The sequence below is a fragment of the Dysidea avara genome, chromosome 1 (assembly GCF_963678975.1).
Source record: "Dysidea avara chromosome 1, odDysAvar1.4, whole genome shotgun sequence".
Taxonomy (NCBI): domain Eukaryota; kingdom Metazoa; phylum Porifera; class Demospongiae; order Dictyoceratida; family Dysideidae; genus Dysidea; species Dysidea avara.
Window position 1 is genome coordinate 47,239,255 of NC_089272.1, and position 23,020 is coordinate 47,262,274.

Sequence of the window (23,020 nt, forward strand, 5' to 3'; positions counted from 1 at the left end):
TATAGTTGCATATACCATATACGTGCGTATAAATTTTGGAGGTATGTAATTTTCACGAATTGACACATTTCAGTTTTTATTTCGAGGATCACTGATTTTTCACTGTTGTTAACTATAGAGCTAGCCCTGATAATCATTAATTTTCAAGGATGAAATTTAGTGGACAGCCAAACAACTGTGAAATTCGTGAAAATTATGTCCCTCAAAAATTTGTACGTATACGGTAGGTAAGTACTTGATTTAAGTCACAGTTTTTATGTGATTGGATTTAGGCATACGTCAAGATAAAACCAGCACAAAGTTGGTGCACTATCAAATTAACAATTTCAATAACACTGCTTTTGGCAGCTGTTTTCCTGATGACCTGTGCTGGACACATCTAAATAAAAACATGTTTTCTGTGAATTATCAATGTACCTATACAGTTGATATTCTCACATGGCACATTATTTTTGGTACTGCATGTACTAGACTGTAAACATTAGCCTTTCCAACATTTCACCAAGGATATTGTGCTTTTGCTCTCTGGACTATACCATCATCGTCATCATCATCATCATCGTCATGTTTTCTCTGTATACTATAAGGCTTCAAAGAGTCCATTAGAGAAAGTCTAACATACCCAACTTAACTGTATAGGCTTCAGGTGCTAAGGGATGGTGAAGTACTATGTGTAAGTATCTTTCAAATTCCCTTTCACTGTCTATTCCTCAGCTACTACATTTTGAAGGTCCTGTAAGGTTGAGATATCCTCCATCTTGAAGTGCATGGGGACCTCCTGATTAAGACATTTGAAATAAATGTCAGTCACACCTGCCAATTATTCATTACAGTCTAGAAAATGCATAGATGAAACACCTGTCTATGCTGACTGGTGAGACAGCATAGCACCCTTGTGTACCTTTCAGCAGTGACAAAAATATTACCTACAGCGTTTTCCTGTGCTGCTCACTCAATAGATGCAATGAAGGATTTGTCTGTATCCTCTGCCCATGTCATGTCCACACTTCTACAGTGTATACAGTACTGTAATTTCCTGCATATTTCATTTACCTGTGTTTTACAGGAATGCAGTGGCGGATCCAGGATGGGGCATTTGGGGCAAATGCCCCCCCCCCCCCCCCCCCCCTTCAAGAAATTGCATACAAGATCGATATACTCTAATAGAGCAGTCAATTACTCTAATAAAGCAGTCACAATGTTCATGAGGCAGTGTAGCTTACCTATGAAGCTACAAATAGGATTTTATTTTACATAACAGACGTGATATAGTAGGTAAGGATAACTAGCTATTATTGTTGTGACCTTTTTTTTTTTTTTTTTGGTCTTCAACTGGTTTTCAGCAAGTTTTTTTGGTCTTCAACTGTTTTTCAGAAAGGTGCCCCCCCTCTTTCGAAACTCTGGATCCGCCCCTGGAATGCCACCTCCCTCTATAATCACAGTTGCTGATATTGGAATGAACACTATCACTGTGTCATGGACTAATTCAAACAGTGATCCTAATAATGTGTGTGGACCTGTGATGTATAAAGTGACAATATCAGGACCAGGGGTTAACAATACTGACATCACTAATACTAAAATGAACACTTTTACTGGACTCACTCCCAATACAGAATACACCATCACTATAACTCCTTTCAACGATGCTGGAGATGGACTGTCTGATGTTGTAGTAGTGATGACCATGCCAACAGGTAAGGATCTTGTGTTGTGTACATTTTGTTCTCATAGTTGGGGTAGTGATTTTATGATACTGTATGACCTGAATTTTGGTAATCTTAAAATGGAATCAAATCTTGATGGTGGTGCTGAACTGATTATTATACAACATGGTACTGTAGTACTACATAGTATGAGGTTTGCACTAAAAATGTCACCCGAAACTAGCCTTACTATTCCTTCACAACAGCCTGACAATATTGGCATTATCGAGTGCCTTCTGAGCAACCTAAAATGCTTTTAACCAGTTTCTATGGGATATTTTTTTATTCATTTGAATTTTCTACTGAAAACCTAACTAACTGACTGATTCCTTCAGCCAAACATAACTCAACTATGTTTAACACTACAGAATTGACTTGAATTCCTACCTACCTTCTACTTGTAACATAATTATGACTGGTGAACTAGCACATATATACCACATCAAAAGAAACAATGGCACAATACTAAATGTTTTCATCTGAATGTGTGCCCCAACTATTAATTACTGAAAAATAGTAAATTGGTCATTTTCGGCTATGTTTGGTCCATTACACAGCATTAAAAACAAAGAACATTACAAGAAGCACCTTTGCAATCAATCCAGTCACTATGGAAAATATGGATGATTTACATTACAAATGTAGGGAATCCATCATGCACTAGCAACCATGAATCGAAACCTTCTGCTATCAGCAAGGATAAATGGGACACAAAGGAAGACAAAAGTAGGCAACACAAATTCACTTTAATTGTCATTATTTACTGGAATACATTTTCACTATTAAAAGGAAACTATGAAATTAATTATAATCTAAAGGTGAGAAACGGTTAAAGCTGAAGTGGCATAATAGTATATATGGTTGTTTATTGACCACGTAGTTGGAAAAAACTAGTTCATACATGTAAGTATATTTAATTGGCGGCACGTTATTTCACAACACTTTGTGGACTAAACAATAACACTACATGCCATCCCCTTAAATATGTGGACTGTGATTTAATGGGAATTATAAATGCACAATCATACACATACAGTACGGTAGTACTGCATATACCATTCTATGTATGTGACTGAGTCTGGCAAAACCAGTCTTATCGCCCATGACAGCAGATTTGATTTTTCACCAAGAACACAAAGCTACATAAATAAACTATCAAAATACATAATCAAAATTTGCTAGACTTGAGTGGTCTGCTTTTGCTGGCTACTTTTCCCGGTCTGTACAAGCAGTCTCAGGGCTGTAGCCAGACTTTTATCTGGGTAGGTTCTTTTAGAAGAAAAATGGACCTTTTTGGTGTTGCATGCTGAAACTAGGGGGGTCTGGGGGCATGCCCCCCCTCCAGGAATTTTTTTGAAAATATATACTAAAAGGTTGAATTTAGTGGCATTTCAGTCAATAAAATAAGAATTTTTAAGGTAAGCTGAAGACCAGCTGTATGGATGATATCTGGAAAAATATCTTCATTGCTGCTGTAATTATACCATTTGCACATTCATGTGTCTAAATATAATATATTGCAACATCACAGTGAATAAGAATGGGAAAGATTGAACACTCTGCCACGATCAACAGAGGCAGTGGAACAGAACAAAGGGTGTCTTAAACAATGAAATTCACACATTAATTGCATGGAGTTGAAGCATGAATGCTATTCGCGGGCTCTGCATGGAGGGGCTTGTCCACCAAAATCTTATATTTTAATGAAAGCTCGGTTTAGACAATTTACATAAATTAAGTAGCTTTTAAAAGAAAATGTAACTGTGACTGTTCTATTAGAGTGATTGTTCTATTAGAGTGGTTGACTGCTCTATTAGAGTATCTTGATCTTGCATTGCATTTAATACAAGCACTAAATGAGTTACTCGGAGCACTTAATTTAGCCTCTTATTAGTGGTATCTAAACTGTAGCTAATGGAATTTTGCTCCTGAAAATTTGGACTTGTATACTAAAACTGTGGACCTTTTTGGTTAAATTATGGATTTTCTGCTAAAATTGTGGACCTTTTAACCAAAATTGTGGACCTTTTTTCCAAGAGGGCGGTTCTTCAGAACCCCCCGAACCCCCCTGGCTATGGGCCTGAGTCTTGAACCTCAATGGAACTCTGGCCAGCCTGGGGTTAGCAGTGTGTGGCTATACAGCTCCGTGGAGTTGAATAAAGACTTTTCCTGTAAACATCCTTTCATTTTAGCCAGTTTTGAGACCTGAATGGTTCATAACTTGGCCTATTTCATCCCTACACAAACAATCCCTTGCACTCCTCCAACCCCTGCCTCCCACCCCTTTTGGAGCTCGCCTGGTAGAGTCAACATAAAGTTAAAAGCTATCTAAAATGGCAGGAAACTTAAATATTGGCTACTTCTACTGTGTATGCTCTTAAAAGTAAGAAATTGGTGTAATAGGACCCGTTTTCCCAGACTGGGTCACATATTAAGGAGCATGGAGAATTGCACTTTCTTACAAGAAAATGACTGGAAACCAGATCTTCATGGTGCCTTGACAGTATCTGTTAGAATGAAGCTCAGAAGTGTCTTCATAGTGGCCAAAAATACTTCTGATAAGTTGATACAGAACTTTAATAAAAATACGTATTTATAAAATCAAGCCCGTAGCTTTAGCTTTTATTGAGTTAAGGGCATCAGACAGGCAGGCAGTTAGTAAATCACTAGAAAATTCTGTTATCACTGTTAGATGTTGCTTCAGCCCAAAAGGTGACTTGTAACATAGCTGAATTACGTGGTGACTTATTTGTAGCCGAATGCTCTAAGAGAGTAATGTAGCAGTGTACCTGAATGTTCTAATAGGGTGACTGTACTATTAGGGTATCTTGATTGCCACTTGCAACACATAACTGATCAGTAGCTTTTAAAATCTTTTATACAACCAAAAGGGCTTTCTATGAGGATTAAACCATCTAGAGTAATTATCAGATAATCTTCAACACTGATGCGATTTCTCCAACACTACAAAGAATATTCAAATATCCTGCATGCACATCTCTATATGTAAGCCAATGTTGCAGAAACATGTGTATCACATTTCAGACTTACCAGTTCTTCATCTTGATACAGCAGCCTTCCAAAGATTGTTCCAATTAGTACATATAATCAGGAAAAAACTAATTCACAGACAACCTCTGTTAGTCACGCAGTGACAGCAGATGTTGTTCATTAGTGAATTTAATTGAGTTTTCAACCATTGTTGCCATTGAAAGTCTAAATAAGGTTCAACAACAGTAGCCCAGCAGTTAAATAGAGGTTTTTCTTTTACAGGATACCCTTCTAAAGTGCTTTGTTATGGTCTACAGTTTTCCACATTAATTATTCATGTACAACCACAAATATTATATTCAACAACAGTGATATAATGTGACATCCAGACAGAACTTGGACAGTAATCAAGGGCAAATATCAGTGATGCTGTTATGCAGCTTGTGTATAAACTGTATAATATGTAATTAACAATGTACTGGTGTTTGTTACAGTACCATTACCTCCTACCGACATTCAACTGAGCTTGGAGTTTAATAATGGAACACCTAGTATAAATGCATCATGGAGAGTAAGTTGTTGTCTTTGCTGTGTATGTAGTATGACAAAGCAGTTTTATTATGCAGAGGTGGAATGAGAGTTTCTGAGAATATATTTTTTGTTAATTGGTGTGATAAAAATGATAATTTTCAGAAAGCACCCTTAACTCAAATCAAACTTCGAAAGGTTATTTACAAGAACTTTAGGTACACTTGAAGGTATGAAGAGAAAATCAAGGCAATGCATCTACATAACAATACATAACTAAATTTACTCTCATTCTTCTTACTAATGAAATTTACACTCATTTTTCTTACTAATGTTATTGTTTCACTCACCTACGTACAAGGTAAGTGAAACATCACAGTTCATCACATCTAAGCCTGTTCATCACAGTTTACAAACATGTGTAACAAGGTTGTGAAATATTGCTCAGTTTCAATTCTGAATTGGCATGCATTAGGGACACCAGAATCTGCAGTGCCATGTGACGCTGTGAAGCAGTATGTGCTTTAATTGGTGGTGGAGTAGTTAAGTGTTTGCTTTGGAAAACTCAAAGTGAACAATTCTTGTAAATAACCTGACAGATATTTTTGTCAGGAAAACATAAACCTTAGTGATACCAGGGGTGAAGAAATGGGAGGGGGCAGAGGGGAAACTACCCCCTCCCTCATCACCACCACTTTTAAAAGTAGAAGGGTAGTGCCCCTCACTTTTTCCAATGCCCAGTTACAACTATTTTGGTCATCAGTCAACTTATTTTTGCCTTGATTTACTAGAAGTTATGCTAAAAGTTATGTGAGAATGGAACACTGAGTTGAGAGTGCACTAGATCAAAATACTCTAATACAGCAGTCACTTAACTACTCTAATAGAACATTCAGTGAATCATATAAGTTGGTTCTGCTATGCAATTAATTTAATCTGTCTCCATTATAACATATATATCTATATGCAATCAAGAGCATGAGTCTGGCTGAAGTATCTAATTGTACAGCATTTTAATGATAGTCATTGTTACAGTATTATAGAAGTATACCATATAAGTACACATGTACCAACGAAAATACTCTCAGATTTAATCTCAAACAAGCCTGGTTTCAAAACATTCAAATCTCAAAAATTTTCATACCCCCAGACCCCTCCCACTTTTGAGTACTGTTCTCCACTCCTGGGTGATACCTACTGAGTATTAGACAACATAAAATTTTGTGCTAACCAAGTAATGAACATTCATAAGTACAACTCCCAAGACCTTGAAAAATCATTAATTTTTTATCTCTGAAATAACTGGAGAAATTTAAATCTTACTGTATATCTGCTGTGGCTTTATTGATTTAGTTTCTTTCCCATAATTCGTATTAAACTTTACATTGTGTTTTATAGTTAGTGCTGTAGTACATATACTGTATAAGCACATAAATCAAACATCACTGCATTGCATCACCATTTCATTTTGCAGGCTCCAGAGTTGGATCCTACCATGACCAAAGTAGAGGAATACAATTTGAGGTTATACATTAATGGATCACTACAAGCTACCACAAATGTTCCAGCTAATACTACCATGGTTGATATCTTTACTGCGTTTGGTCCAAACATTACTAGAGAAAGATGCACAAATTACTCACTCAGTGTAGCAGCAATTAACAGTGCTGGAATTGGAGAGTTCAGTAAATCTGATGTAGGTGAGTTGGGGTATATTAATCAACAGACCTTCACCTTTAAAAAATCTGAGCAAAGCAATCCATTTTATAGAGTGCAAGAAAAGCAACACAAACAATTTTAAGTTCATGACAAGGTGATTAAATATAGGTGGAATACTATTCATCGTAAAAGACTGAAATTTTGGCCTCCTACTTCTTTGTTACTATAAATAACAGAGAAAATAAAATGGAATTGAAGAATGTACAAAAATAGCTTAGTCGGTCAGTCACATACACCCATTATGAAGTAGTTAGGAAATTAGCAACTTGTAAGGGTTACTAAACAACTGCAGAGGAGATGTCACAATGATACAACAATTGCAGAAAACCTTTCAGTGGTTTAGATGAAACAGTTTTAAAACCATTAAGTTTAAAACCATTGAGTTATAATGCAAAATCCAACTATATACATGTAGCAAGTGAGCAATCAAGATACATACGCTACTAGTGCAGTCACCCTATTCACCCTATTAGAACAGTCAGTTACATAATAAGCCACTATAATTAGAGTAAACACAATGCTACAAGTCACTCTGTAGAGGGTTCAGCTACATTACAAATAATCTCATGTTCGACCACTTTTTCCTTACCTTTTCCCCTTTGCTTTTTCCCCTTTTTCCCATACTGCTCTTCCCCACCCAAATACAAAAAGGGAAAAAGTGGTCTGGGCACAAGGCTAACACTACAAATCACCCTGTAGACAGTTCAGCTACATTACAAGTCACCCTGTAAAGACTAACACAAATTCACCTGACTTGTTGTTATTAATTTCTGCCATTAACTTACCATCACAGCCATTTCTTAATTAGCTTGGCTTTCATTCAGGTGAATTTGGTGAATTTGACTTGCAGAAGGCAACAAAAATTCGCCTGACTTGTGGTTATTACATTTTTCAGTTAACTTACTGTATCATTCTTGACGGCCACCTTGGATTTCACTTGTTTTTTCATATAGGTTTTTTTAGGGGCCATACCCATTTTCCATAACTTGTACACAAGGGTGGATTTAGGGTGTGTGGAGGGGGGGGGGGGGGGGGGGTGGGGGCTGAAGGAAGGACCCTTCCCCCTCTTCAAAATTTTACTATGTACTAGCTAGAAAGATAGAAGAAGCTACAGTACAGGTGCAGTTGCATCTAAAGCATACATGGATAATGAAAAGATGGAAAGGATGAGAAGAGAAGAGCTATTCTCTTCTAGAAATCAACAAAAGAGGGATAAAATTTGTATTTCAGCGGTAAAACACTGTTACAAAATGCAAATAGAACAGTCAACTATGTACTCTAATAAAACATCCATCATTAAACTATAAAGAACAAAGACCAACTCCTAGACCCATTGCATTTCATACAACTTGGACTCAAACCATGCTGCAGCATTAATGCTGTACCCACTGCCCTTTATAGATTATGAAAGATAGTTATATACCACTGCTAAAAGATTAATAATAGTTTTACTTTAATAGCTAATTTAAAAGTGACTCACAATGCTTATTCAGTCAAAATTATTGCCAAATTTGATCTTAGAAAGCTAAATTTGCAAAATTTTCTTTTGAGGGAATGCCTCCAGACCTTGCTGGATTCTGCATGCTGAGTGTGCTTCAGACACTGTGCTACTAGTTGTATCAACCAGTTGCCACCCCTTTGGAAATCATAGATCTGCCCCTGGTATACATGAGAATCAATATTAATTAATATATTTTTATGTGCTTACTTATAGTCACACGGTATATACAAGAAGCTGGACCTACACAAGGTGTAGGATGGATCACTCTATCCTGTACTACTGCATCATCTGATCCAGCAGTGAAATGTGATGCCATTATTACATGTAACAACGAAACAGCAGTTAATGTGGAGCTTAATACTTCTCTTGTTCACACAACCACTCAACCATGCAACATCACTATTAAAGTAACTTTCAGAAACAATACCACTATAATACTAGACCAAATAATGTTCACTAATGTTACACCTCTGATACAGCACACCGCTACTACCACTACAGGATCTGGACCAACCCCAAGAATGCCTTCCACAGGTAAGTATTTCATGCACATATACGTGTATACAACAGAATTTTTATTATACACCCAATGTCTCTTAGTTATGTACAACACTAAGGGCTCACTGTGTGTATGCATTACAAGTGTCCAATGACACATTCCTATTTTTTAAACAATACTAAATCTGCTACAGGTACATAGAGGCATAAAATTTTCTATATAATATGAACTAATACTGTGACTCATACTATACCTTATTAAACAGGTACTGTAGCTATATTGGCAAGGTCATACATGACACTTGATTTGGGGATTTTCTGCTTAAGACAAGTGACCGGTGGCCACATTAGGAAGGTCACCGTGTATATACACAAATAACACATTTGGAGATTTTTAAGTAACCTCATTACAGGTGTATATGGTGACCCAGTTTCATTGTGGTACCAGATGTTGTGCATGCACATGGTATAGCCTTGTGGTCACCACAAACCATCGAAAAACACCACTTCCTTTGTAAGAATGTTCTCCAGCAGTGGTGTGGTGTTCTGACACAATATCCAAGCATATTGGATTACACAACAACCTTTGCCACATTACATCATCACTTCATTCTGGGTCGAGAGTGTTGTCTAGTGCAAAATGCACATTATGTACTTCTATTGCAGACAAACACATCTACAATTAAGTATACAGACAGTTCAAGATTGGCTATTTGCATTGTACTGAGGTGCTCAGCAATAAAGTTACCTCAAATGACAAAAGTTTGCATGACTAAAGTTTGGCAAATTTGGTAAATCCATGGCAAACTTTATTTACCAATTACAGTAGCTATCTTATATTGTTCAATAGTAGCTCTGTATTAGATTTGCTGAACTTTTATCCACTAACCTGCTTCATATGAAACGTTTCTCACACCAAACTTTCATCATTTATGGTACATAGATTGCACCACACTAGAACACATTAATAACAATAACTACATAGCTACGTACATACTCTACTTACTCTACAGGGGAAAGCAAACCAAATGATGATGATAATACAGGCAGAACTGTCAGTATCACCATTGCAGTATTCTGCATGGTATTGTTGATTGTGATCTTTGTGGTGGTGGTGTGCTGTTGGAGATACAGTAGGAAGAGAGAACTAGCATTGATCCATCGTGCCATGACGTGTACTTGTTGTACATGTCTGATGTGTGCTTACTGTGCCAAGAAGAGAAGTGAGAATGATCACTTCATAATTGTGTGTGTATGTATAATTCATTTACTGTGCATTAACTGATAGACCCTCAGTTACCCTACCAGATTCGGAAAATAATTTAATTTCATTCTTCATAATAATTATATGTATGCTGTATTAAGGCACAGTACAGTGTGGATAGAATTGCTTGTCTGACAACTTACTGAGGTTTAAATAACAATAACTGTTGTTACAGTATGTGGATTCACTGTATCCTGAGCATACAATGGGGTATTATCTAAGGGATTGTGTAATGTGTGTTTTCTCACTAGGACCATGCATTGAAGTTATAGGTAAAGAGACAGCTTTATTGTTTTTATGAAAGAGAAAACTTTATATGTTTTTTTTTGCATATGAAATGTTATGCAGCAGTGTAATAAGAGAAGAACAGCATTACAATACTCCTTGATTTAACATGCCTGTTCAGTATGTAGATTAAGCAATGTAATAGTGTTGTGCATAGTATTCCTTTCCAATGGTCATTACAAAGTATTTGCAATGCCTGGAATATAGTACATTATACTGTAGCACTCGTCATTAATTTCATATGTACAGGTAATACCATGAAGCAGACTGTATCGTCAAGCAAAAATAAGACCAAGTGAGTTGGTTATGGTGCAAGCATGTGAACAAAGATATACATAAGCGTATACATACGTAGATATGAGTACATTGAATACATGTGTATGTCGATCGGATATTTCACACCTCTACAGTAGTAATTCAAATATCCTGACTTGTGAATAATCAATTTAATACACACATAGATACTGTATAGTGGAGGTTTTTCATGGGAAGAACTTTCACATTTTTAAAATATTGACAGCTATTGGTGCAATAGTGGATCAAGTATTTTTTTTTTAAAGGGGATTACTGAAAACTTAAGTTACAATATAAAATTATGTATTACAAATTCAAGAGATCTTAAGACAAAATCACTGCTCTCAAAAAAATTGATATTTTAGAAGCTCTGAGGCTGATTAAGCTTTAGGCTATTTGTTCATTTTATATACACTTCTCCAAGTAGTCCAGTGAACAGACATTTGATTAGTTTTAGGCTGTTGGAGCCTTTCTGTTTTGTGATGCTCTTGTTATCTTGTTGCAATATTGTGTTCACTTATATGTAGTATTGTATGCTTAATTTAGTGGGAGTATGTTTGCAGGCTTGTAACCCTATCATTTTGACTAAATTGATAATAAATCATGCAAGTTGTTAAACTGTGAATTAAAAGTAGGGCCTAAATCTGTACCTTTGATTGTTCTAAGAGAGTAGGTACTTGACTGCTCTATTAGAGTATATTGATCATAATTTTAATAATGAATGTGTCTTAAAAAGTAAAATATTGCTGAGGGCTGAATAATTATAATAGACAATTGCATGCATGCTGCTGAAATATTTGTTACATAGGCTTTTTGATATGATAAATTGTCACAGTAATATTAAACTGTAGACTGCTACCAGAGTTGGGGGTACAGTAACTAGTTGCTGTAAAAGTAACTAGTAATATAACTAGTTACTTGTTTTTGTACCTAGTTACAACTGTCTGAAAAGTAACTAAGTTACAATAGTTACATTGTAACTATAGGTAATTATACTTTAAAAGCAAAGCACTTCAATTTTTGTGCTACAGACAGTTGTAGCACAAAAATAGACACTTTCTGTGTACTGTTCTTCATGAGTCAGCTTGAGTAACAGACGTAACAGTTGAAGCTGAACTGAAATGGCTACAGAATTGTTATTTTTATAAAGTGTACATATAATTATTTCTATAGTTCTCTCCTTCCATTGCTCTGGGCAAAATAATCATGCTACAAAAGTTCAAAAAACAAATATTATAGTAACTAGTAACGAAATATTTAGTTACCTGTAAAAGTGTAACTGTAACTAAGTTAACTAAGTAACTAGTTACTTTTCTGAAGTAACTACCCCAACTCTGACTGCTACAGTACAGGAAGTTTGACCAAAACCACTGAATCAGCCACTGTGGTGAAATCTTACCCTAAAATATTTACTCAATGTATTTATCAAATGACCCTGTTTAAACACGTGCTAAGATGTTGTTAGCCAGTACCACCATCTTAAATTGTCATTAGTAATAATACAGTGAAGCTACCTGAAAACATTCAGTACATGCATAAACCTTGATATAAATCTGTTAGAACATTATAGTGCCAAAAACTGCATATGTCACAATAGGTACCTCACACATGCTGCACACACCACCAAGATAGTTGTGATTACATAGCCAACCACACAATCTTAACATGACTGGGTCTGGGAAAACTGGTCTTATCACCCATAGCAGCACATTGATTTTTTGCCAAGAACACAATGCTACATTAATAAACTATTGAATTTCACAAACAAACTTAGCCAGACATGAGCGGTCCACTTTTGCTGGCTGCTTTTGCTGGCTGCTTTTTACTAAGCCCTGTGGCCAGCCATATGAGCTGTCAGGGGCCTTAATGAAGCTATATGGCCTACCTGAGGTTGGCTGTATGTGGCTGCCTATGCCACAGTTCCATGGTGTTGAATAGAGACCTTTCCTTTAATTTCATTTTAGCTAGTTCTGATACCTGAATGGCCCATACCTTAGCGTGGTTCACCCCTTCATGTTCCTTTTTCATTTTGAACAACATCTCCCTCTGCCCATCACCCCTATTGTGGCTTGCCTGCTACAGTCAGTCTCAAGTTTAAAACTATCTGGGGAACTTAGCTGTTGGCTACTTGTACAGTGGATGCTCTGGAATATAAGAAACTGATGTAAAATGTGTGAAAATTTGGTATACATAGTTTCAACCAATGGGGAGCTGCAACACTATAAATATTAAACTAGAATTTTTTTGATATGTACTTTTAAATAGATAGGCGATAAGACCAGTAGCATTGCAGCATCACAAATTTCATTGTATATAAGCATGTAAAAGTCTCCCCATGGTATGGCTCTATATACAGTAGATGATGTATGAAAATTTTCACTGTAAAGGAATGAGTGATTCGTGAAAATTTGTAACTATCTTTACCCTCAAATTTCACTTCTTCAATCACAACTTGACACATACAGTGCATTAATTGAGATCATGTTCCCCTCACAGTACTGGCAGCTCCAGTTCAAGTGAAGAGAGCCCCCACTTCCCTAACAGTGCTGATACATTTGTGGTAAGCTGCAAGAAAGACAGTACAGGGACCACTGTAAGTGTAGTAAAGAGGTGTCCTGGTTTTTTTAAGGATATGGGCAAGCGCCAAAGTGTCCAATACTGTATATCAGAGTGCCTCTTTTATTTGTGATGTCTTAATAAATTAGTGCCTGTTAATTAATTTTATGGTGAATGTAAGCATATTAAAATAAAGGAGTCATGTTTCCTGTTGTTATGTGAAAGGTGATGTGTGTTGTGTATTTCTGTTTGCTCCATCTAGTTGCTGTGTAGTAGGATCACAGAAACAAGATAGATTTGACATGAGTGGTGTAGTTAAATACTGTATAGTAGTCCTAAGAGAGAAAAGGATTTGTGAACTCTTTGTATCTATACAAAAGAATCTTCCTCCATTCTATATCTTTTTCTTTTCAGATAATAAACAATAGATAAACATTCAAAATGGTTTATCTAACCACCACTTTCAATGAGAACAATAAGAACACCATGAATAAGTTTTTATGGTTTTGTCTAACATGCAAAAAATACAAAATTTAATTTTACTCAACAGATTTACAGAAATTTCTGTTGATAATTGTCACATCAAGATATTGTCTAGTTGGATCAATATAGGTTACTGTATGTGTTGTATGATAGCTGTAGAATTAGTCTAGGAGGGTGAGGAGTAGTGGTCCAATATAGAGTTATCAATAATGTATGGGAGCAAATATAGTACATACCAGTGTACACAGGATAGTGAAGTGTAATTACATAGATGTACATGATACGTATATAGTTTCAACATGCAGTCATAATTACATATAAAGTTATCAACCAAGCACAAAGAATTTCAAATCATACAGATTAAACTAGCAAAGTTGTATACACCAGAGGACATATTCTGTTTATTAAGCTTGGTTAAGTTGTCTTCAAATCTCCCCCCTGATTAGGTTAAGTAATCCAAAGGCTGCAGCACAAGTTGCTGTCAGACTATCAAAAGTGCTGATCACTGTAAAGCTTTAATAATTCAATCCCTTCTTCATCATAATTTAAGTAGGGCATTAATTAAGGTGTACGCAACCTCTCTTTTCATTAACTTTTTGTTTTTATGATCTTACCAAAATTTTCCTAATACTTGATGTTATATCTACTCCACTCATGCAGGAAGGCAACACAACCAAGGATACTACTCCCCAAGGGGTGCCATTATATAGTGAGATCAATCCAGCCCCCCAAAAGGTATAGGTATTGCATACAAACATATACATATTATCAATCATTGTCAAAAGCTGGCACTAAAGAAACCGATTATGCTGTCTATATTCCTTGGGACCAAGTTGTGTTTTCCTTATTAATTATATAGGTTTCCTGGGATCTAAGTGTAATACAAATGGAGGACAAGTTTCCTGATTGCCAAAGTGTCCATATTTCAGGGAATCTGTTCCACTGTACCTTATAAATCTTAGGTTGTTTGCAGGATACTGTATTAAATCTTAGATTGTTTGCAACTTGTATAGTTGCCTAAATCCAATCAAAGATGTGTAGATACACACTCAGTGTCACTCAGTGTATGCAGTGTATTATCTATTGTGTAGAGAGGCAGTAATTCTTTCCCAAGTGTACCATTGTATAGTGAAGTGCAGAGCCCTAGGAAGGTACTGTATGGGTGTATGTGTGTGTGTAAATTTGGTAGTGCGTATGTATGTGTTAGGCCTGAGTCAAATATGCTCAAATTTTTGCCCAAAATACTTTCAGGACTTTCTCAAAATCTTCACCTATTATGCTCTTCAGGTGTTCCCATTATGCTTGCCTTATGCTCCTAGGTCAGCAACATTTTTTTTACAGAACATTGTAATCAATGAATGCTCTAATAGAGTACGTATTTCACTACAGAGTTTCTGTTCTATTAGAGAGTATTGATCTAAGAAGCTATTTACAATGTATTTGAATGCTCTATTGCAGTTTGCAGTTTCCACTGACTGCTCTATTAGGGAGTATCAATCTATTTTCACAAAATTAAGCTGTATAGTTTGAAATGTCCACCTATCATGCTAACATTATGCTGGCATAACACTCCAGCCTCTTATGCTTTTATTATGCTGGCATATTTGATGCAGGCCTAGTATATGTTGTGGTGGCTGTTTATTTTATTAAAACTGATTGCAATTAACATCATTGCAGCTATTTCTTGGCCGATTTTTCATTTTCTATCAGCATATAAACAGCGCTCCATATGATATTTTAGGACATGTCACACACACACACACACACACACACACACACACACACACACACACACACACACACACACACACACACACACACACACACACACACACACACACACACACACACACACACACACACACACACACACACACACACACACACACACACACACACACACACACACACACACACACACACACACACACACACACACACACACACACACACACACCTATGCACGCACACACGCATGCACACACATACACACCCACGCATGCATGCACACACACATTCAAGTAGGTATGATGAAAACAAGTGGGCAAGTCTATAGAAGAAACTTTATAGCCAATGTCCAACAACACTGAAATGTTAAAACCTAAATTAGGAATTTTAAAAAGCACCAATCCAGTAGTCCAATCCAGAGTTTGTACTTTCCCAACTGTCACTGTGATTTCTTTAAAACCACAAAAGGTTTGAGCTATGATGATTAAACTATGCACAGACCAATTTTAGGTTATACCCACGGTGTGACACGCTAGTTTTCTTGGCAGCACGACTCAGTATCATGTGTCTCAATACAAGTTTGGTGGTCTCATTGGTGAGTGTGTGTGTGTTCCTACTTCCCATCACAGGCAGAAGAAGGTGACAAAAGTAGCACAGCTCAGAGACTACCAATGTGCAGTAGCACAGTACAGGAAATGCCAATGTATAGTCAAGTAGATGACTCAAAAAAGGTGTGTACATATGTCCATTCTGTGTGCTGTCCTGTGCTACAAGTAAATTCAAGTGTTGAATACACTTCCATGATCACAGTACTTCAAAATTTAGCAGGACTAATTTGCATTTTTCAGATGGTCCCAAGGTATGCAAATATCAAAACAAGATCAAATTTATTGTTATATAGAGTGGAGCTGTTTTATTGCAGATATGTTGAGACCATTATTTGTCCTTATTGCTGCCAGATCTCTTAGACTAAATGTACATACACCAATACAATAGTACTGTATAGTAGGGATCTTCAAGGGCACCTGCCAAATTTAAAGTATTGTTGTTACCAGTATAAATATATAACATCAAATCTAGTGGAAAAACAAAGAATAACCTTTCAGTAGAATGAATATTTAATTTTTTAAATTAACAATACTCTATTTTGGTTTGTCTGCCTCCCTTTAATCCAGCCTGACCACAGTCACAAGGCTAGAGGCTAAACTACAAAGCACATGGTCACGAGAAAAATAAACTCACATGTGGCAGAAAACAGTACATGGTGATCACACCGCTTAAGTATCTAGTTGCTCTTATGATTGACCACATCCTTTAATGGTCCAGCTGCACTTTGTAGCCATTGGTTTCACTGCAGAAATCAAGACACAGCAACATCACTGCTTAATCTATCATGGCTCTCTCAAGATCACAGTGAGATCCAGATACCCTAATAAAGCAGTTATCCTAATACAACAGCACTTGTATACAATATTCTAACAGAACAGTCAGTCTCACATGTATGTGATAGTTATACTACAGTACAAGTATAAAAAAGTAAAATGTAATACCACTGCAATAAAAAGTACTGGAACAAGCTGGATTGAGGTAGTACGTATTGTCTAGATACTGTAAAACAATAAGAAGTGAATATCCCTACTGTGCTACAGAGATTCAAAATGCACAGTAGGGATATTCGCTTCTTATTGTTTTACAGATTATATCCAATAGTTCGTTATCATACAGTATGATAGTACTGATAAATTCAAGAAGCTGTTTGACAACTTGAACAATGACATTATGTTTAGCATAGATTTATTGTAACATAGGATCAGGATTTACAGGCTTTACCTTTTTAATTCCTGTTAATAATAATAATGATAGTACTGTATAGAAGAGAAAACGAAGGTGTGAGCCATGATAAAATATCACCCAAAACCCTGCCTCAATTTCCCCTTATGATGACATGACAGTATTGGTTGGGTAAAATCTACCTCATAAGGCCTTCAGATCAATTTGAAACGTTTTTGTAAAGTTGCTACAAAATTATTTTTTTTAAATTATACAACAGAATTTCTGCTGATTGACTGCCTGCCAGCCTACCTGCCTGATGCATTCAGTCAAGTGTAGTGGAAAAGTGGCTACAGCTATGGCCCTACTTCTTTCACAGAAATGCTTCAAATTCACTTAAGAAGAAACCTTTGGCATATTGATAGCCATACATTACATGCACTATTGTGAGTATTGTCTTACTTTTATCCCATAGCAGCCATAGCACAGTGTGGCTTTGATCTCCGGACGTGCATGTATTATACCAACATAATAGAATACACGTGCGGGTAGTTCAGTGAACTGTTCTCCATTGTTGCCTGCCACTAGGAAATGGACTGCTTATGGAATGGTATGCAGAATTCGTATGTATGAAAGCAGGTCTGTAAGTGAGTTAGTCTGGCGTAGCTGCATGTAAGTGAATTAGTCTGGCGGCTACATCAGACCTTAGTACTGTTGGTGTGTATCAGTAGTAGGTACAGCTGGAATGTAAGTGGACAGCCACTTGTGCTAATTATGAGATCCACGATTGCTGCACACTCGTGAATATGATTAAAACTAGAAATGTATTAGTATTACATATGTGAGATGGTCATGAATTGACAAAAAAATAGTTCACAAACAAAATAAATAAAATAGAAATCTTAAACTAGAGTATATAGGGACAATATAGTACCGCTGCAACAAAAGGTACTGAAACAAGCTGATAAATTAATGATACTACCAGAATAATTATAATAATAGCTACAGTACTGTATGTGGGAAAATTCCTACTTTGGTAATGCGAATATAGGGATTTTGCTACATAGCTGTGTTTGTAATACCATCATCCTATATGCATTATCTTGTTTCACTGTTTTTGTTGCTTGGAATTTTAAAATTACATATAGTGGCTGCTTTAGGATTGTATTAATTAGACACAATTAAACTGTTTCTTAAAGTTAATTTGAATAGCCATAGAAACTACTTACTGTAAAATTGTATAGCGTTAATAAAGTACTACAATCTAGCTATACATAACTACTGTACATATGTGACTGAATTGGAAAATCACCCATATGGGCACATTTGATACCTAAAATATTAATGATTGTATCACAAACTTTATAGTGCTAATCTACATGTTAATGGTTGTAAGCCATTCTCAATACCTTAAAATACAATTTTAAAACTGTGCCCTGCTCTTATTAGCAATCCACTAAACATGAAAATTCTAATTATTTCATGCACGCCCATATGGGTAATTTTCCAAAATTCAGTCACATATTTGCCATTCATACAGAGCCCCTAAACACACTATTACAATGTGTATAATACGTATATAGACATACAGATAGTTTATCTATTAGCCAAGTTTCATGTCACACATTAGTGCACTGAGTATGTGTTTAGTCCTTAAAATGGCTCGGGGTCAGGTTTCTGATTTGTTTAATGTAATAACAGTTGATTGTGTTTTATAGACAATAAGAGTTCAGCAGCTACCAGAGTATTCCACTGTACATGATCCTCCTAAGGTTAGTGTGTGTGTGTGTGTGTGTGTGTGTGTGTGTGTGTGTGTGTGTGTGTGTGTGTGTGTGTGTGTGTGTGTGTGTGTGTGTGTGTGTGTGTGTGTGTGTGTGTGTGTGTGTGCATGTGTGTGTGTGTGCATGTGTGTGTAGGTGTGTGTGCGCATGCGCGCGTGTGTGTGTGTGTACATGTGTGTGTCAGCAGATTGCAGTTGTTTTTAATGATATGAATATTGGAAATTAAAGATACCACATATTTACATGGATGTAGTTGAGGTTCCAAAGTAGGCCAATAGAATGCAAATGAACTGATCTGGAAAATTAAAACATCTTAACATATTATAGGATGATTCAGTTGGTTTATTAGTGTCCATATTTCTCTGTCAGTGGTACAAGTGTACAAGTATCATGAGTGAGAATGTTACCAAAAGTGATACCCTAAGAATTAGAGCAAGTAGTCTTGTATCTATGGTCCCAATGGCTTAAATGCATTTAACATACCCTTTGATATCAGAATTCAGGACCACTTCACTAACAATATGTGACCGGGTCTGCAAAATAGAGCATGTGGGCACATAAAATTTGCCTACTTTTTCACAATTTTATGATTCATAACTTTTTGTAGCATAATGCCATTGCCATGCAATTTTCAGTCCTTACTAAAAGTTTAATTGTCTTTATAATAGAATACAAATAATTCTATTCCAGTATTGAGATATGACCTGTTATTTGGTGTGGTGTAGTTTGTGCCCACATGCCCTATTATCGCAGACCTATTTAGTTATGGTGCTGAGGTATCCAAAATAGTGTGATTCCACTTTGTAACTATTCCAACTAGTGCAAACAGCCCCAGAAATGTTGTAGTATGCAGATACTGTGGAATATGGACTCAAATATATTGTACAAGGGGGTACTAGTGGAAATATATTAGTGAGTAAAAAATTTGGCGATTTAAGTCAAAACACTGGTTGACATCGTTTAATTTGGCTGTATGTTTTCTATGACCACTCTTATTAAAATGAAATGAATCTTGTACATATGTTTGCACATATACATTGTCAAGTACACAGAAATATTTGGAATTTTCAACTAGAGTAGGGACCATAGCACATCGATAAAAAGTACTGAAACAAGCTGGATATTAAATCACAGTAAAACAATAGTGTTATGTTCCTACTGTGCATTTCATTATGGTATCTTGAGCACAGTAGGGATATAACACTTTTTATTGTTTTACTGTGATTTAATATCGTGCACTACTCCAGCTTGTTTCAGTACTTTTTATCAATGTGCCATGGTCCCTACTCTAGTTGAAAATTCCAATTTTTTCTATGTAGTTGTTTGTTAACTTTTTTTGTAAATAATTATTATGACTGGTGAACCCATGCATACCGCATCTGAAATGGCACCACGTGCCCCACTTATCATCTGAAAAGTGAAGTATCCATTATGCTTCGTTTCCAGCTATGTTCAATGCGTTACGCAGTATTTCGAATCAAGAACTACGTATTCGAAAAGCACCTCTGCAATCCACACATACCAAAAGAAAGAAATGGTGCCGCACGCCCCAGTTAGTCTATATCAATTATCCTCTGAAAAGTGAAGTATCCATTACGCTTCTTAGTCCGCTATGTTCAACCCATTACACAGCAGTACAAATCAAGAACTGTTTGAAAAGCACCTCTGCTATCAAAATAGCCACTATGAAAAATACGGACAATTTCCTTTGCAAAGGAAAGCCATCACGTGCTACCGCCAAATCGACACTTTTCGCTGTCAGCAAAGATGAATGGAACACAAAGGAGGACACTGGTAAGTCCTTGAAGAATGCATTGTATGTACTGCAGTATGCCAAAAGGCACCTGTCGGGCTGAAGCGACATCGAACAGTGAAAAAATCAAGCCCGTAGCCTTAGCCATTATTGAGTTACAGTTGTCTGAAGGCATCGGTCAGTCAGTTACTCAGTCAATAAGTAGAAAATTCCATTAAATTTTTTTAAAATTCTGTAGCAACTTGTTGAAAGTGTTTCGGGTCGATCTGAAAGCTTGTTTGGGCTTAGTTTTACCTAACCAATACTGCCTCATCGTCATCAGGGAAAATTGAGGCTGGTTTTTGGGTGAAGTTATCCCGTGGGCCACGCCTACTCCTTTGTGGTCCCTACTATACAGTATTATTATACTGTATGATGGACAATTGTCATATGGGAGCATGGTATAATACCAAGGCAGTGTGATGTGTGAACATTACTAACATTCTTCTCCACAATTTGGTGTAAATGCACCTGAACGTCTTCACTCTTCAGTGAAGGGTTATAAATTTATTCCTTTTTATGAGACAACATAGTTTCAGTCTTCTTAGTTATTATATGCACATACTGTGTTTTTATGCCGTATTTTTATATATCATCTTCTCTCCCTCCACAGAGCTCATTGTGACTACATGATCATTAGATAATTTGTAACTTGATATTAACATTGTATATGTCAATTGTTGTATGTACGTTTGATTTAATGCTCATTTTAATAGACAAACAATTTAATTTTTTTCTGTATGTTCAGAAGTTCAAATAATTATATGAAGTGTTTAGTTGAGCTGATGTATAGTACATGAGCAAGATGATGTGTAGTATGTGATTGTAGACATTTCAGCCATAAAGTATCATTCTTACTTAGGTGGTAGGCATGAGAACAAATAACATTTGTATAGGTAATCACACACATTTCAGTACAATTATTCCCTAATACAGTTGTCCCTTCATTATCCAGCCATCAATTATCCAAACGTTCCGTTGTTGAACTGTGGAGGTGACTATTCTATTAGAGTATTTTGTCTAAAGTGTTTGTTCTGTGAGAGTGATTGAACAGGGTCTGTATTGAATGGGCTTCTATTATCTGAACTGATCACTATTATGTGATTAGTATCTGTAGCTACTGGTCAGCTATTGTAATAACAAAATGGCTACATATTCCATTAAAATAGGAAACGCAATATTAATTGAGCTAAATCATGGATTTCTTTAAATTTCAAATTGGTCTTAACTATATTCTGTTATGAATGTTATATTAGAGTAGTCATACTGTTCCATTAGAATGCATATGACTGCTCTACTAGAGTATCTCAACTAGTAAACGTTTTTTAGTACATAACCTATTGAATATACACAATAAATGGGAACAGGGCATAGCTACAGTGTAAAAAGAACCTTATATATATAACAATTCTCCACAGAGAGAACGAGTTAATGCTCCTGACAAAGTAAATTCATTCAACCTGTATGATTATAATGTTATGCTACAGTTATTAAAACTCCTGCCCATCACCATGCTCAATATTATTGCCTTGTCCTCTATATAGCTATATCTGCAATTTTTGAGTGGGCATGATCAAAAGTAAAGATATGGTTGATTTTGAGCTTACTATCATTCTAATAAATTGGTATATTTATGTCAAGTGGTTACTGACTGCTCTATTAGAGCATATCAATGACATGTATTATCATTGGTTAAGACTTACAGTAATGCATTACATATTATGCTAGCATTATGGATGTTTACATGCTACTTATGCTCAAATTCATGCTGCAGCTGGAATTTCTATGGGTCATTTGGTTTCTGTGTAGTTGCACTATGACCATTGCCACACCAAGTGTGCACAGGCGGCATGACAGTCTACCCTTGCTATTATCTGTTCCTTTCCTTTTAGTGACAAGTAACTAGGCAGTGAAGAAGACACGGGGGTGGTGGAGCAGGCCAAAGAGTGAGGGGGCCAGACCAGCTGTAAGCTGAAGACCAAAAAAAAGGTAACAATAACTTCCCTCCACCGACTGTATCTCCTTATTTATAACTGCATACGTAGGTCATAGCTAGAATTGACTGTTCTATTGGAGTATCTTGATCTTTTCTTGCAAACGTTGTTCCATAAAAGTGCCCACCCC

General features: G+C 36.3%; 1 protein-coding gene across 4 annotated transcripts; it reads left to right on the forward strand.

Annotated features, from left to right (window-relative positions):
• Positions 1-1,419: 1,419 nt before the first annotated feature.
• LOC136266007 (uncharacterized) lies at positions 1,420-21,728 on the forward strand. 4 transcript variants are annotated; one of them, XM_066060962.1, is made up of 12 exons: positions 1,420-1,697; positions 5,192-5,268; positions 6,700-6,925; positions 8,659-8,979; positions 9,957-10,166; positions 10,742-10,787; positions 13,283-13,379; positions 14,486-14,560; positions 14,917-14,976; positions 16,183-16,284; positions 19,042-19,095; positions 21,510-21,728. In XM_066060962.1, the coding sequence occupies exons 1-12, from the start codon at positions 1,457-1,459 to the stop codon at positions 21,519-21,521; spliced, it is 1,521 nt and encodes a 506-aa protein (XP_065917034.1). In that variant the 5' UTR covers positions 1,420-1,456; the 3' UTR covers positions 21,522-21,728. The 4 variants fall into 4 exon arrangements, with proteins under 4 accessions (XP_065917034.1, XP_065917043.1, XP_065917048.1 ...); XM_066060971.1 differs by having other exon boundaries at positions 13,283-13,346; XM_066060976.1 differs by lacking the exon at positions 14,917-14,976.
• Positions 21,729-23,020: the final 1,292 nt, after the last annotated feature.